At 36.4% G+C, this 17,547-nt stretch overlaps 1 protein-coding gene across 1 annotated transcript in view; it reads left to right on the top strand.

The window, feature by feature from the left end:
• Window positions 1-17,547, top strand: part of LOC135086651 (WD repeat-containing protein 47) — a 104,026-nt gene that overhangs the window by 2,634 nt on the left and 83,845 nt on the right. Inside the window, exons 2-4 of the mRNA XM_063981407.1 lie at window positions 729-2,216; window positions 2,299-2,406; window positions 2,910-2,955. Of these exons, the coding sequence (XP_063837477.1) occupies window positions 757-2,216; window positions 2,299-2,406; window positions 2,910-2,955 (1,614 nt within the window). The 5' untranslated portion in view covers window positions 729-756. The remainder of the gene's footprint in view (window positions 1-728; window positions 2,217-2,298; window positions 2,407-2,909; window positions 2,956-17,547) is intronic.

The following is a 17,547-nucleotide window of genomic DNA, read 5'->3' as shown; positions in this document are numbered from 1 at the left end:
GTTTAAATCTTGAGAATAATAACCTAGCCTGTCATAAGGCCTGAAAAAAAAATTTCTATTTAAAAATCAATGTATTGAACTAAATTTTTCTGTAATACTGACAATTTATTTTCTGAAACGTGCACCTCTTTACTTTTACTTTACACTTTATTGTGCACTTATTAAATTTGGATTTAACTCTTGAGGCATTAAAGATTTTAATACAATGGCAGCCAAGTTGTTGGAAATAACACGCAATAAATAATTTAAAAATACTTAAATGAATAAAATTGTGTCTACATTTCTAAAATGTAAATATTTTATAGCATTTAAAACTAAATCCACCATACAATTATTTGCAATGATACAAAATCAAGGGGTTTCCTATTGGAGTGAAAGTTATTGAAGTATTTTGTAATAACTAGGCTCACCTTTTAGGTACTACTAGCTCTACTTTTATCATGTGTACTGTATGCATATTAATTTAATGGATTGAAGAGAAATTCTATTTTACTTTATTGTTCACAAATTCTAATTAGCATGTTAGGTCAATCCATTTGTCTGTCAGCTTTAGATTAGAAAATATGTACAAAATGCTCCAGCATCTGAATTCTAAGTTTCTTCTCCAAAATTAACTCTTCTGACTTGGTGTAATTAAACAATATAAAACATTAGTGCAGTTCAGTCAGAACCTCAATGGTATTTTAAGCGCTTTTTGATTATTTTTGAACAAATAATACTTTTTCCAGCTTGAAGAGTGCATACAGCAGCGGCAAAATGCCCTCGACGCATTTGAACCTGCGCGAAGACGACGTGGTGCGCCTGTCGCTCGAGTTTCTCCACAACCGCGACCTGCACATAACGCAGCTGTCGCTCGAGCGTGAAACTGGTGTCATCAATGGTAATTACGCTGACGACGTACTATTCCTACGACAACTCATACTAGACGGACAATGGGACGATGTCCTAGAGTTTATTCAACCTCTCAGCGCCCTCAAGGCTTTCGAAGCTGACAAATTCAATTACGCCATTCTAAGACACAAATACATAGAACTTCTATGTATACGATCAGAAATAAAAGCTTACAATAATGTGGAGAATATAGTCGACGAAGTTGTTAAAGTACTTAGCGATCTTGAAAAATTAGCGCCTTCTAAAGAAGAATACTCAAATCTATGCTTACTTTTAACTTTACCAAGTATTACAGACCATGCACAATTTAAAAAGTGGAATCCTAGTAACGCTCGCGTTCAGTGCTTTCGCGAAGTGTATCCTTTAGTAGAACAATTTTTACCCTGTGACAAGAAATCAAGTGGCACTGTCTCTAAGTGTGCTAAAAATGATCGACTTATGCAATTGTTGATAAAAGGAATCCTGTACGAGTCTTGTGTAAATTACTGCCAAGCTAAAGCTACAGGGTCGGAGACGCAATCAAATGAAGTTAATTTCTCCAGACTCTTAGATGGGTCTGGCTTTGATGAGTCCGATTTGAGTTTACTGTCTTGGCTGCAGTCCATTCCAGCAGAAACTTTTAGTGTCCCTTTCGAGCAGAGAATGTTGAATGTTGATGTCGAAAAATTGGAGCGTCCCTCACTGCATACATCATGGACGGAACACATGCTCGTAACTCCCATCAAGCCTCGCACATTCCCGCATTTAGCGATGCCTTTCCGAAGGCCACGCTCGGCCGCCGACGCCATGACTAGATCGCTGCGGCCGCTGCCCGACGGGGCTCCGAGGCATCCAGCGGTAATGGCGCTGTCAGCGATCGATTACGGTCCATCAACTTCATGTTTTGCCGGATTTCATCTCACTGGCATTAAGGGAAGTAAAATAATGAACACCTCTGTTGATAGATTATTCGACAACAAAAACAGTGAAAGCATTTTTAACGGTTTGAGCGATTCTCTGAAGCCGATCAATGAAAAACTGAAGCCAATCGGCGAGTTCACCGCGTCGAACAAAACTAACGAAGCAAGTAGCATCGGCGCCTCGAATGCTACCACACCGGAACACCGGGGGCAGGACTATTCGGCGTCCACGTCGATTTCAACTACTGCAGCGTCAAATTCCTCACTCGCCGAGCGACCGCCGCAGCAAGCTGAAGCGGCGGCTCTGCCCGGCCCTGACGGGGATTTCAGACGAGAGCTTCTGAAGGAATATCAGATGCAGAAACAACGAGAATGTGACGATTACCTACGCAACCTACATTCCGCTGATTTACGGCAGCAAAAAACGTATGTACCACATTGCAAGTATTTCATTTGTTATGTAGGTCGTTTCGCAGTGTCTTTAATATTCGCTTCATTCCGATTTCAGCATGGACCCAGTTGGGGATGCTGGATCACCGTTTCCACCGCCCGTTAAATATGGCCAGCAGCCGCCTGTTGACAAAATGAGACAAGAACAACAACAACAGTACGCGAGGTAGGTTACGTTAATTATTATGCTATGATTCATTTACGTGTGTTAAGTCATTTTGAATTACGTCACGATGGTGCATGTATCCTGATAAAATACGCAAACGTTAACAATGGGCGCTACAAGAAATATAATAAATGGTTAGATGGTGGCTCGTGTGCGCTGAATGCGCATCGTGTATCAAACAGCAATAATTTTCTTACGGTGCACTTTCATCGGTAGAGCGAGCAAGCAATTTGCTATGAATGTTTGGTCGCCAACTACTGCTCAGTGCAGTTTTCTCTAACGATCCGATAAATTACAATGTTATATGTACGTATGTTGTTTGTATTATTTGAGAGCCGGAACAGAGGCTCAGAATCACGGTCAACTTTTCTTCAGACGCTTTGCGAATGCGGTGAATGCTAGTCAGTTTGTATTAAGAAATAAAAAGTTATTACTTACGTTCACAAACAATTCATTCGTGTCACTAATCAATAAAATCTCAATTGGATTTTTTGTGATTTCAGGAGAAACGATATGAACGAGATTTCGGAAATCGGCGAGCCGTCCAATGTAAGAATCATTTACTTTCTTATTATATGTAGTTAATCTAGATAATAAGTTTGAACTCCACTAAATATTATACTTTTGAGTGCGATACTTAAAGTCAAAGACTACGTGTTGGTTCTACGAGCAAATTAATAATCATAATGAATGGTAATAAGTAATAAATAACTGGACACAAACTGGTTGGTTACCGACGGAGGTGATCGAACCTTATTTTAATCGCCATACTAAGCTATATACTTTCATAAATTTTTAATAGCATCATTATAAAGTCACGCTCAGATGAGTTCAAAGAGTGATTAAAAGTTTTAAAGTAAAGAACATTTCAACGCCCCGTGTCCATGCACTTTGGTAGAGGTTTTACAAAAAAATTAAACCATTTAAAAATCGTTGGATCTGAATGTTTTTCTTTTAGGACAATTTTATTTGATTTTATAGTTTTGTCTGTTTCTGTGCTGTGCGATTGTTCTTTTTTTTGCTTTTATTTGTATGCATGTTTTAACTTCAATTATTATTCTATATTTTTAGTGAATTGTTTATATCGAATATCCCCATAAAAAATATATTTTTGACTTACTTAATTACATAACATATTATTATTGTATAGTTATGTTAAATTAGTAAAAATTACATTGCCCTATTATTATTCAATTATAAACGAGAAACTTGTGAGGATGGATAGTTGCATATTTATTCATATTTTATGCAAACAGTAAAAACAGAATTTTAAAAACTTAGCATGCACTATTGCCCCAGAATAGTACGTAATTTACAATAATGTATAATAATAAAACATCGTTTTATGAATGAACGTCGGCTTGTAATATAAAAGAACATGTAGGGCACCAACATTGATGAAATATGAGATAATGCCATTAAAGTTTGCGGTATTTCTTATACGGCATAATTTTCGCAGTTGCCGTTCGAGGAAAATTATAGATAAAAAAATGCATTGACACCTTTTTGGCCTACCTACAAGTCTTGGTATGACTCTAAATCATAAAATTATAAGATTAGGTAGGTAAGGTATCTAACGATGTACTTATTATTCCAATTTTATTGATTGCACCAAAGATCGTTACGTAATTTTCATACGAAATTCAATAATTAATTTCTTAAAACATCCGTATCATAAACGTACCTATGTATACCTACTAAAATTGAAAAATAGATGTAGTACCTAATTGCCCAGTTCGGTTTTTATTTATTATTCTATGATAAAATTGAATAAAATTGATATAAAAACTAAATATTACATAACAATATCAAGGCTGCATTGCTCTTAGCAAGAGAACGGGTAGCCCAATAAACATGAATTTGGTCTTATTCTGTGCAGGATTAAATAGCCTACAACTACTAGGAAGATCAGTTTTTGATATTGTAAGTCCTTGACAAGATATAACCGTAAAACCGCAAAAATGCCCTATATGGGGCCCCCCCACAAGCACAACTCCGCCGAAGGGAAAAACTTAGGATAGTCAGTCATGATGGGAAACCAATAAAGCGAATAAAACCTTTTGTAGGAATTAGATCAGATTGCTTTATTTTTGTGCTTAAAGCTGGGTAAAGACGGGTGTAACGCGTAATGTAATCCACCGGGTAATGTAATAGAAATAGTATGGCACTTTAAATGTAATGCTCGTAGTGCCTTCCACAAGTAGAATTCTTGTTACATTACACGGTGGATTACATGACACCCGTCTGGACCCGGCTTTCTTTTGCTGACCAACATTAATATCTATCTCATAGTTGATAGATTTGCGAATTAATTTATTTAAAAAAAGTAATGCTTTTTTCGATATATTTCAATTATTCTCTCTACCTTATTTGTTTGCCCTGTTCAGTTGTCTTTGCGATGTTGTGTTGTTTATCTGATGTTCAGTTGTCAGTCAATGCCTTATGCGATATTGTTTTTTCTTGTTCCGTTATTATTTATTATTGGAAAGTATTTAAGAAATTGTTTTAGATTTTCCTAACACAGACTGAATGTACATATATTTTTAACACACTTCCGTCAATCAACTGCAGTATAGACGTTTCCGCGGGTTTGCTTTGGGCTCGGCTACCGATCATTTAGTTATTCTTTTCCAACGTTGCAAAACCCTGCAAGTTGCACCTTAGTGACATGTCTTTCAAAAGAATGGAGAGAAGAAAATAAATGTCTCCTACTAAAATGACAAAAAAGTTAGGTTATCATTTGTTGCAGATTGAACATTTTGATGTTATATGTTTGTCAAACTCTTCGGCTGCGTACCTACAAATCCAGTGCTACGTTACCAGTATCGTTTAAAGAAAATTACTCTTACTACGAAGCCTATTATGTATAAAGACACTATTATTATGCAAAACCCACGAAACTCATGCTACGCATCCAGGTATCGCACAGGGGATTACTTTTTATTTTTTCTTACTAAGATTATTTTTATTTTTAATTATGAATTTTCAACTCGGATTCAGCATTATATTTGATAACTTTTGTACATGAGGATAAATTATTTAGGTATTCTATACATTTATCATAAACTAACGGCCGCCCGCGATTTCGTACGCGTGGACCCCATTTTACCCCCCTTAGGTGTTAAATTTTGGAAAATCACGTCTTAGTGAGCACTAATGTTGTAAAAGGAACCCCCATGCAAAATTTGAGACTCCTAGCATTTGTAGTTTCTGAGATTTCATGATGAGTGAGTTAGTCAGTCAGAAATTATAGATGTATGCCACTAAAGCCCGGTGATGTCGCGCTCGCACACTCACTGCGGGCGCCCGTCGCACAGTCGCGACAGCAATATAATTACGCGCGAGCGATAAGGATGGGTAGCTTGGGGTCATTGAACAAAATTCTACGTGCTCGCATACCAGATTGTATACAAACTCATTTGTCCACCCCTGGCGCTACGTGCCGCGCGCTCCTAGTCGAAAAAATTTTTGGAGTGTCGCATTGACACTTCCCATCTTCCTGAACTCGTCGATTCGCTCGGATACCTAAACATTTTATTGTTCTTGTGTTACGCTAATGTTCGTCCCCCACATCCATGACTTTCGTTTTTTTATTTTTATCATAAATATTGTCATAAGTATTTGTGCTTTTGTAGGATTGTGTCGTTCAACATATCTGCTTAGTCTATTACTAAAATCAAACTACAAACAATATTGAAGGTTGTTCAATATCGTTTGTAGTTCTGATTTTTTATTCATTTTCGAGGAAGTCTGGACGCTGTCTTAGTAATCCTGCGTCGCTGTGTTTAACACTTTGTTTTTTTTTATGGCTCGCGCGGCTTGCGCATTTGCCAATATCAAGTTTTTTTTTGTTTTTTTTCCCCCCTATAAAACGAGGAAACGTGAAATTAGGAAAATAAGGAACGGAAATCGGAATTTGGAAAAAGGATAGATCAGGAAAGTATTACATATTAAATTATATAACAATACAAAGATATTTACGTAAACTTAAGTTTAGGATATAAATATTATACAGTTTTTTTTATGTACAATGGTTAATTGTACATAAAAAACAATCAAACTTTTAAGTTATTTACATTGATAAAATCACAGATGAATTTATGAATATTTACATCATTATGACTAAGTAATGCTAATATGCTGGCAGGGAAAGGAATTTTATAGGAAATGAGATTGTTTATAAAGGAATCACGGTTGATAAGAGGACATGAAAAGAAAATATGGTTCAGATCACCTTCGTCCAACCCACACTCGCATAGTGAACTATTTAAAATATGAAGTCTGGCCAGATGCACCGGAGTGCAGACATGACCTAACACTTTGTTGATAATTTAAATAGTTTTGAATCATTGTGTTATGGTCTATTGTGGTGCATGTGTTGAGTGTTGTGTGTCTATCTGTCATTTGAAGTTGGGCCGATATTGGTTACTTAAGGTACCAGTTTCGTATGAAATAAAATGTCGTACCAGTAAATTGGTTAAGTATTTAAAAAAGAAATGATACTGTTACGTAAGCACGGGTTTGGTTTAAATAAAAAAATGTCTTCGTAGGTATATGGTTTTCTAGTTTAATTATTTCTTTGTATGATACATGATACTGCTTACGTAGCACTGGTTTCGTACGCGGCTGAAGGCTTTGCAAATTATACTATTCGCTGAGTGCGAAGTAGGAGATGGGAAGTTCTAATTCATGTTTTGCAAGTATTCCCCAAACTTCCACACTGTATTGGCTCGTTTGAGACGAAATTTAACTACAATCGCTGTCTGAATCTGTGTCTGTATCTGTGTCATCGCCGACATTAATTATCAATAATTAATCTCTCAATCGGTCTATTCGAACGAAACGCTGACAGTCTTGTAGAATAAGTCCTATAGTTTTTTCGACAACTTTTGACCAGCTTTCGCTAGTCACATGTTGGCACGCATCCTCCAGCAACTTCAGCATTTTGTTAGCCGTAAATGGCGGTGAAGTATTTTTTGTTGCAGCAAATCCTAAAATAAAGAAAAGTATTGTAAGAAAATAGTAAATGGATCATTTCAAGTGTAATGAAATTAAAAATGTAGGTTTCGGATTTTTCATTTAAGTAAAAAATCATTAAAAAAAAACTTTAATGAGAATGAGTTAAATTAATTCACCTTTGTTTTGAGTCCAAATCATTTCTATTGCATTGTACTGACAATGGTAGGCAATCTTAAAACATGATGTCCACCAGCCTTGGACATCTCATCCAAATAATAAGTGGGCACCGATGGTTTGTGCAATTTCAATAATTTCACTAATTGTTCTTTGAACATATTCATGTCAGCGGTTACATTATTATGATTTAACCATTCCACCAATGTTGCTTTGTTATTTTGTGATGTTGATGGTTTGTTGATTTGTCGTGAATGGTCTGAATGCTTTGTCCATAATTATTATACTCGAGTCTTTAAGGTTATCTAATAGGTTGAGATACCATTTCTCGAATTTTTCCGAGTTCATCTCCTCCTGGTATTCATTTGTTTATTTGTTTTTTTTAAACCCTTTCGCTACCCGCGTGGCATATTATCAGTCTTTCGCCTTTACCTTTCGGTACTTTTGTTGAGGCGCGTGCTGTATCATTTGTCCACATTTTGCTGACAGTGTGGTTAGCATTGAGTCACGACTCATCTAGAAACACAACATTGTCTCAGTCAACAATTTCTTTTGCAGAATCTAAAAAACTAATTCAATAAAGTTAGCCGTCTCTGGTCTAGTGGTAAAACCACCTGACTCAGGTCCAGAGGTTTGGCGTTCGATTCCTAATAGAACGGGTCGGTAAAACCGCTCGGTTTAGTCGGTAGTAAGGCTTGTTCTAAGTGCGCCTGGCTAGATACCACCATCGTTCCTAAGTCTGTCGCTTTAACAACAATATTATCAGCATTGTTATTGTAGCGGACAGCCGCTCGGGCGTGCGGAAATAAAAAAAATCCTTCTTTAAATAAAGGTGTATTTCAGCAATATATGCCCACAACGGCTATCAAAAACATATACTTCAAAAATAATAAAAAAGTAAAAAAACATAATTATCAAAAAGAGGTTGGTCCACGTATCGGTTCCCAACAGTTATGTTTCAGCAGTTAGAGGTAAGATCAGGCCTGTTCATCTCCGCGAGTTTACATCGAAAACAAAACACGCACGATGGCCCACCTACAGGATACTATTCGACAAGGCCTCACATACGAGCGAACATTGACTCACGCACGCGTATTCTTGTGTATGATGGAAGAAAACAAAGAAAATGGTGTACTAAATACTGTGCAGTATTTAACTGCCTAAATAATAATAAAAAAACAGAATGTACTTTTTTAAGTTGCCTCAAAACACTGAGAGGTAAATTAGTAGTTAATATTATTCATGCTAAATCATGTATTTCCTCCGCCATTTTCCGCAGTTTGGCACCTCACGTCACATCATTTTACCGAAGTCAGCCCTATAGCTTCGGCGCAGTGCCGATCACTGACGTTTGTCAACAAAATGGTGCTTGACTCTTGAGACAAGCTAAATTACACCATATTGTTAATGACATTGAGCATACATTTTTTTAAATACCTTCGCGAAGTAAAACTTCTGTACGTAGTACTTATTATTATTCTGTGGTAAGATAGCCAGTGTTTCGAGCTCAGACTTTCGAATATGTTTGGAGTAAAGGTCTCTTCAATGAGGAATTATTTATTATTGATTTTGAGTTTTTAACGTTTATTTCGAGTAAAATAGGCTTACGAACTGTGAATTCCAGGTGAAGCTCGCGTTTATCATTGGCCTAATCATCACTTTGCATCAGGTAATGCAGTGTAATGTTCCTCGTTTTGGATAAAAAAATATTTTAAGCAAATATTATTTAACGGCCATTTTAGAGGTATAAGTTATCCAACTGGGTATTTATCTACTTACACAAAATTAATAAATAGACGTCAAAATATATTTATTTTACACGTAGCCGGTGCAGGTACGTATTCTATACAATACCTAAAAAATTTAATACATTACCTGTATGTAACGAAAAATAAAATATTCTTAACATTTTATACATTGCCTAGACGTCCCATTAATTATACACACTGCCCTAACTAGCCCAAATATTCAATTATCATTTACGCATAGAATAATACTTTTGGGGCATACTAGGTATCTATGAAAAGACGGCCATCTCCTTAGGCGCGTAATTTTTTGTATGCTCCAAAGAGGGTGCTTAAAAAAGGTTGGGAAACCCCTGGTTTAGAGACACTGTGCTATTTCTGACGTGAAATATCGTAAAATTTCCAAAATAATGTCCTCTGCAGAAAGTTCATTATAGATTTTAGTGAGATTTAGAACTATACCACGAAGTTCTTCTGCAGACTAAGCGGAATTTTAGGCTGAACAATACTACACCAAATGTTATGAGAATGCTCCATTGCTCTGTAACGATGCTCTAGTTCTTCGTGAAATCTATCAAGACATTCCGTTTTTCGTGCTATTAAAAGGCTTGATACTCTTTCAATTAAATCAGTCAACTGCTCATGGGTAAGTCCTGTCCAAGTGTGAAATTCACTAGGATCCATAGTGTCGTAGTGTTCAAAATCTAATAACTCTGAAGAAATATTTTTTAACGTATTCAGAGCTCTAACAATCTGAAAATTCTCAAACTCTTCTACATTTTTATCCATACAGATGCCTGGTCATTTATATAAATCAGAAAGAGCAATGGTCCCAGTATTGTCCGAGTGACTCGGATATTAGACCAAGAGGTATGGATGTCAGAATAAAAAATGTTCAGGTACTCATGTACTATCATAATACGAGGGCGGTTTGGTAAGTCCGTGACTTTTTGAATAAAACATTTTTTTTTGCGGCAAATAAACATTTTATTTTTCGACATAATCACCTTTTAGCTCGATACATTTAGTCCAGCGTTTTTCAAATTTTTTTATTCCCTCCAAATAATAGGTTTTCTCAAGGCTCTCAAAATACGCGTTTGTTTCGGTAATGACTTCTTCATTAGACTCAAATCTCTTCCCACCCAGCCATTTCTTTAGGTTTGGAAACAGATAATAGTCGCAGGCGGCTAAATCTGGAGAATATGCTGGATGGAGTAGCAGTTCGTATCTCAATTCGTGCATTTTGGCCATCGTGACTAAACAAGTGTGCACACGTGCATTGTCTTGATGGAACAGCACTTTCTTCTTCGCCAAATGCGGCCGTTTTTGCTTCAAGTCAACGTCGAATCTGTCCAAAAGCTTTGAATAATATTCTCCGGTGATTGTTTTACCTTTCTCGAGGTACTCAATGTGAATGACACCGCGTGCATCCCAAAAAACTGTGGCCATGACCTTGTTGGCTGACAGATTCCGTTTGGCCTTCTTTGGTCCACGTTCACCCCGAGCAAGCCACGGTTTCGATTGTTCCTTGGTCTCTGGCGTGTTGTGATGGATCCATGTTTCGTCCACAGTAACAAAACGTCGCGAAAATTCGGTTGAACATTGCTAAACACTCTTTTGAAGTTGTCACACGATTGCGCTTATGGTCGAGTGTGAGCAATCGCGGCACCCATCTCGCGGAGAGTTTTCTCATGTCCAAATATTCGTTTAAAATATGATTTACCCGTTCAGTTGAGATACCTACAGCATGAGTCAACTCACGCACTTTCATTCCCCGATCATCCAATATCATTTCATAGATTTTATCGACGATTTCCGGCGTGATCACTTCTTTTGGGCGATCTAACGTTCGGCGTCACTAGTGCTGGTACGACCACAACGGAACTCTGTAAACCACTTTACCATTGAAATTGATGGTGCCGAGTCCCCGTAGTATTTATCAAGCTTTTCCTTAGTTTCAGTGATGGTTTTTTTACGTAAAAAGTAATGCTTAATCAGCACACGAAATTCACTTTTTCCATTTTCGGAAAAATTCACGAGGTTGTCTGCTTTGAATGGCTATCAAACACCAACTGCATGACATAGCTTGCTCAAAATTTTACAGTTGCCCACTAATAGATTGCAGTTGACGGCAGCACTGTTGCATTTGGAATAACTGCACGGGAAATTCAAAAAGTCACTGACTTATCAAACCGCCCTCGTATATTGTATAACTTGGTCCAAAAATTTATGAAGCATGTCCGGTCTCCTTTGTTAGTTTCGACGTTATGGTTCGTACTCATTGTGATGGGACCGAAATCCAAAAAGGTTTGTAGGAGTACTACCGGGCCTGTTCATCTCCGCGAGTTTACATCGAAAACAAAACACGCACGATGGCCCACCTACAGGATACTATTCGACAAGGCCTCACATACGAGCGAACATTGACTCACGCACGCGTATTCTTGTGTATGATGGAAGAAAATAAAGTAAATGGTGTACTAAATATTGTGCAGTATTTAACTGCCTAAATAATAATAAAAACACAGAATGTACTTTTTTAAGTTGCCTCAAGACACTGAGAGGTAAATAAGTAGTTAATATTATTCATGATAATTCATGCTAAATCATGTATTTCCTCCGCCATTTTCCGCAGTTTGGCACCTCACGTCACATCATTTTACCGAAGTCAGCCCTATAGCTTCGGCGCAGTGCCGATCACTGACGTTTGTCAACAAAATGGTGCTTGACTCTTGAGACAGGCTAAATTACACCATATTGTTAATGACATTGAGCATACATTTATTTAAATACCTTCGCGAAGTAAAACTTCTGTACGTAGTACTTATTATTATTCTGTGGTACTACTAACATCGCTTTCAGAATAAGCACTGAGCGGCGCCCCTGTCAGAAAATGACCTGAAGAAATGTATGACAAATCGTTCGCATCAGCAGATACTGCCGTAAGTGGACGCGAATTCAGCACAAGCCTCTATCTTTATTGCCCGTGTTACTACCATTCTTACTACCAGTAGTAATACCGGTAAAGTGTTTACCCGTCTTACTACTGTAGTTGAAAGTTGTTAGAACAGCAATAAAATATTGCTCGTGTTACTACCGTTTAATTTTGATTACAAAAACAACAAAATATAGCGAATTTGTATGTTTAACAAAATGCAACAACGTTTGGTCTTGTGGGTGTTAAAAAAGTTTCAATGTAGATTTACATTGTTCTTAGTATTTATAGCCTGACCAGGAACATAAAAACCCTGGCATAGAGGCGCGTCAATTGCATTTGATAGTGCAACACTGAGTACAGTCGTACATGTGTTAAATTAATAGGCTAAATTTATGTATCAGGATTCAGGATTACGGGCTAATTTGATATTTTCATAAATTAACGAAAAAATATGATTAAAGGTAACCTGGTTTAAATAAATTAAATGAAACCATCAATCGAGCTAGTAGGATTTATTTTATTATTCATCAATAATCAAATTCAGAACTTGAATATTCAACTGCAATGTCTGCTCATGAACGCTTCAAACTCGGTACTTCTTTCCCAATTCCATAAAATTCAAAACTTAGAAAGTGACAAAAAACTTTAAAATAGGTAGTTGAAACAGACTTCAGCTAATTTTCATAGTGGACTGTACTATACGATAAACATGTCAGTCAATTTGACAACCTTTGTCGGAAACATTATTCAATGAAAATATTGTCCGAACCCTTAGTATTTCTCTTCGACAAATACATTAACACATTGTGAACCACTTTTCTTTCACGACTATAAAAATATTTTAGCAATTTAATTCACAAAATCAATTGCACACATTTAAAATAAAGTTTGTTTACACTTTGACAACAATAGACTGACATGCAAGGTGACATGTCAATGAAGTTTTCAGTTATTGTTGCCATTAAAAGAAATTAGTACCATTAGTTTTCCGCAACATGGCGAGGGTTTTTATGTTCCTGGTCAGGCTATACCTACTTAGTATATTAAAAGAATGTAATTTATTCCGATCCAATACTCTTGGATTAAAGATAAATATTTAAATTTGCTTAGTGTTTGTTCTGTGTCTCATACCGAAAACTGTATTTTATGAACTTTTCACCAGAAAGGTTTTCATTTTTTTCATTATACACCGTGTTACTTTGCATTCTTGCCATATTCACAGAGATAAAAGTAGGGAACAATACCTATTATTTAAGATAAACAAGAGACTCCCATAAAGAAAGTACACTGGAATAAACCAATTTTGTCTTGCACGTTCTACAGGTGCAAGTGGAATAAACCTAGTGGGCGTGGCCTAGTTCTTATTAATCTGTGATGTATTTTGGCTCTGGGTACCAGCCTTTTTATCCAGTCATAATAATTATTTTAAAATACTCTTCAGTTGATTTTAGATTTTCCTTTCTACTTTACGGGCTTAAATCTCAAAAATACGTAATAATTATTAGGCTTTTAATTAATTTATAACATTGTTGCCTATTTTTATAAATTAATAAATTAAGTATGAAATGAAATCACCTTATTCACAATTAATTATTTATTTATAAGTTCCTACTTACAAAGTTTACGTACTGCGAAGCAAGTGTTCAAAGTGTCCTCCGTTCTGGATGAAGGCACAGTCTAGCACGGCGAAGCGTAGGTATTTCGCTTTAGTTTTCGCAACACATAGGTAAACGTTTTGTCTCACAGTTTCGCTGAAACAATACTTTCACGTAACACGTTTGTCGTTTACACTATTTATCTCTTCTGCGCATACCAGGTCATTTCAAGTCCATTGGTGTTAGGTCCGAGGATCGTGGTGGCCAAGCTACTGGACTCCCTCGTCCAATCCACTGTTCACCAAACGTATTATTCGCGCACTTGACGTCCTTATTGTGGGGGAGCACCATCCTGCTGGTAGTAGAGCATTTGGTGTAACGCTAAGGGTACGTCATCAAACATTTCGTCTAAGACGTCTTGCAGACACTCCAAGCACCATTTTGATTAAATTATTCGTTGTTTGAATACACTTCAGTCATTTTTGTATTATTTATAACGTGATTTGTGATTAATGGATTTATCAGTTTTTTACAAAAGTGTCAAAAAGACATTTTAAAGACAATAGATTGCAATAGATTTTTAAAAATACAATAAAAAGTAAAAACGTCTCCATCGCCATCGCTAACAAGTGATGTGCATGCGTTACGATAATTAGTGATGTGTTTAACAGATTGTCGATAAAATAAAATACTCAAAATTAAAAATCAAAATTTTCGGGCATTATTTTTTAACGGATTTGTGTTCAGTATCAGTAATATAGTTACCTCTGTAAATATGGCAAGAATGCAAAGTAACACCCTGTATGTTTCGGTATATGTCCAACCTTCCTCGAGCATTTCCCTGGCAGGAGTGGTAGTACGGGGCATAATAAAAAAATGCGATTTTCCCCTCTGCATCTCGATTTTCCCAACAAAGAGTGTTTGCTTTTCTCCACAGGCAACGATGCCAGCAATATGCCAGTGATATAATAGCATCCTACTATCCTGATGCCTGGGAATATTATTAACAAAGCGTTAATATTCGCAATCTCAAAGTCGCAGTGAAACATGTTTGGTTTGAATTGCGGCAGCTGTGACTCAAAGTCAAAGTCAAAATTTCTTTATTTGTTTAGACTAATAAATAGCTCTTACAAATCGTCATATGCTCTTAAGGAGCCTCTACATGTCTCATAATCTTTTTACCCTACCAGCGCTTCGAGACCAACATTTGGCAAGTGCTGAGAAGAAGCGCCGCAACAAACTCAGTCACCACTGTCTGCCGGTTAATATAAATAAATAGAAATAGTAGTAGTAGGTACATTCGATTCAGGAGCAGTTCACTGAATTTACCATGCATTCTTGTATGGTGTATCATAAGAATGGGTATACAAGATTGCGTGGTATATTAAACAAGGTAGTGACGTGCTAATATCTAGACTTACATATTAAGGTACTAGTAGAAATGACTCGCATACATAAATTTGAATAACTTGGATTGACCAGTCCCCGAAAGCAGCGCCTGTTCACAGACATGACGAGTGAACCAGCCATCGCTTCACTCGACCATATTAGAGGGAATGTAACGACCCGCCTCACTACGCCACCACCCCAGAGACATTTTAGTGAGAATGACAATGCCAAGTTATCTCTTAAAAAAAAAACTAATAATAAAGCTAAGTAACAGTCCAGATTGAGAAGCATGACACTATAACATTTGAGAAATTATTATTAGTTTATACAATATTACTTTTCATTTTAATTCTTTTTAGTGCGAGCATGAGAGGACCATAATCCTACTCCCAGGATGACTTATCATTAAGAAAATCTCGAGTTGTATAATAGGCTTTTTTAAGCATGTGATCTTTAACTATACCTTTAAATTTATTATACGGTAGCTCTTTATATTTATCAGGGACTTTGTTATAAAAATGGATACCTTGTCCCATAAAAGTGGCAAACACTTTATTAAGTCTAAAAGCGGGTATAGCCAATTTATTTTTATTTCTAGTGTTAATTTGGTGAATATCACTTTTCTTTTTGAATTCGTTAATATTTTGTTGAATAAATAGAATACAGTTTAAGAGGTATTGTGAAGCAGCCGTGAGAATGCCAATTTCTTTAAACAATTCTCTAAGGGACGCTCTTGCTTTCATTTTATACAAGTATCTTATCGCACGTTTTTGCAAAATAAATATTGTTTCAAAATCTGCAGCTTTGCCCCATAGCATGATTCCATATGACATTAGGCTATGAAAGTAGCTAAAGTAGACTAAGCGAGCTGTTGAAACATCGGTTAATGACCGTATCCTTTTTATTGCAAAAGCCGCTGAGCTGAGCTTTCCCGCCAGAGTTTCTATATGGGGGCCCCACTGGAGTTTTGAATCCAGGGTAATTCCCAGAAATACAGTAGAGTCTACCAGATCGATTGCATTATTATTAAGTTCTATTTGGGTACTAACTGTTTTTACGTTAGGCAAAGAGAATTTTATACATTTTGTTTTCTTTGCATTGAGTTGTAAATTATTTGTAGTGAACCAACTTAAAACTCTTGTTAGTGCATTATTTACATCGTCAAAGTTATTTTTACTTCTATCAATATTAAAAATCAAAGATGTGTCATCAGCAAATAACACGATTTCGCAAGAGTCCTTAACAAAATATGGTAGATCATTAATGTATATAAGAAACAAGAATGGACCCAGAATGGACCCCTGCGGAACTCCCATTTTCACAGGTGACCCAGAAGACAAAACACCATTTATGTCAACTTTTTGAACTCTAAAGTTTAAATAGGATTGTATTAAATCCAAAGCAGAGTCCTTCACCCCATAATAGTGCAGTTTGCGAATTAGCGTTTGATGTTCTACGCAGTCAAAAGCTTTTGAGAGATCACAGAAGACCCCTAGTGCATTTTGAGAATTCTCCCAAGCCTCGAAGATATGTTTAAGTAGTGCAACCCCGGCATCGGTGGTGGAACGACCCTTGGTAAAACCAAATTGTTCACTATGAAATAGTTTATTAGAGCCAAAGTGAATCATAAGTTGCTCCTGTATGATTTTTTCAAAAATCTTGCTTAGAGCGGGCAAGATAGAAATGGGTCTATAATTGCCAGGGTCGGTTTTGCTACCAGACTTAAATAATGGCATTAGTCTACTATGTTTCATGAGGTCGGGGAAGATGCCCTTCTCTATGCAATTATTGAATATTATCGCTAACTGTGGGGAAATTATATCAATAATGTGTTTGACTATCTTGACAGAGATGCCCCAGATATCAGTTGTACTCTTTACATTTAAAAGATTAAAAGTTTTAGTGATATCTAATGGAGTAATATGTTTAAAAGAGAAGTGCGAGTCACAGGGTGTCACGTGGGTTTTCAATATTTCTTCAGCCTCGGAGGGAGATGACTTTAAGTTGGCAGTTGTTGCTGAAGCTATATTACCAAAAAATTTGTCAAAAGCTTCCGCTACATCTTTATCTGCAGATATCAAATTATCGTGAACTTTGAGAGAAAAGTCATTATCTCTTGGTTTTAGTTTACCAGTCTCTCGGTTGATAACATTCCAAGTTTCTTTTATTTTATTACTGGCGTTCCCTATCTTGTCCCGAATATAAAAAGACTTAGCCATGAATCAAACTTTCTTAAAAATTTTTGAATACTTTTTTACATGCTCAAGAAAAGATACACTATTATTATACTTTTTCATGCCATAAAGTTCATATAACGTATTTCGACTTTTGTATATTCCCT

Source organism: Ostrinia nubilalis, chromosome Z, assembly GCF_963855985.1.
Source record: "Ostrinia nubilalis chromosome Z, ilOstNubi1.1, whole genome shotgun sequence".
NCBI lineage: Eukaryota > Metazoa > Arthropoda > Insecta > Lepidoptera > Crambidae > Ostrinia > Ostrinia nubilalis.
This window is presented reverse-complemented; position numbering and strand designations above follow the sequence as displayed.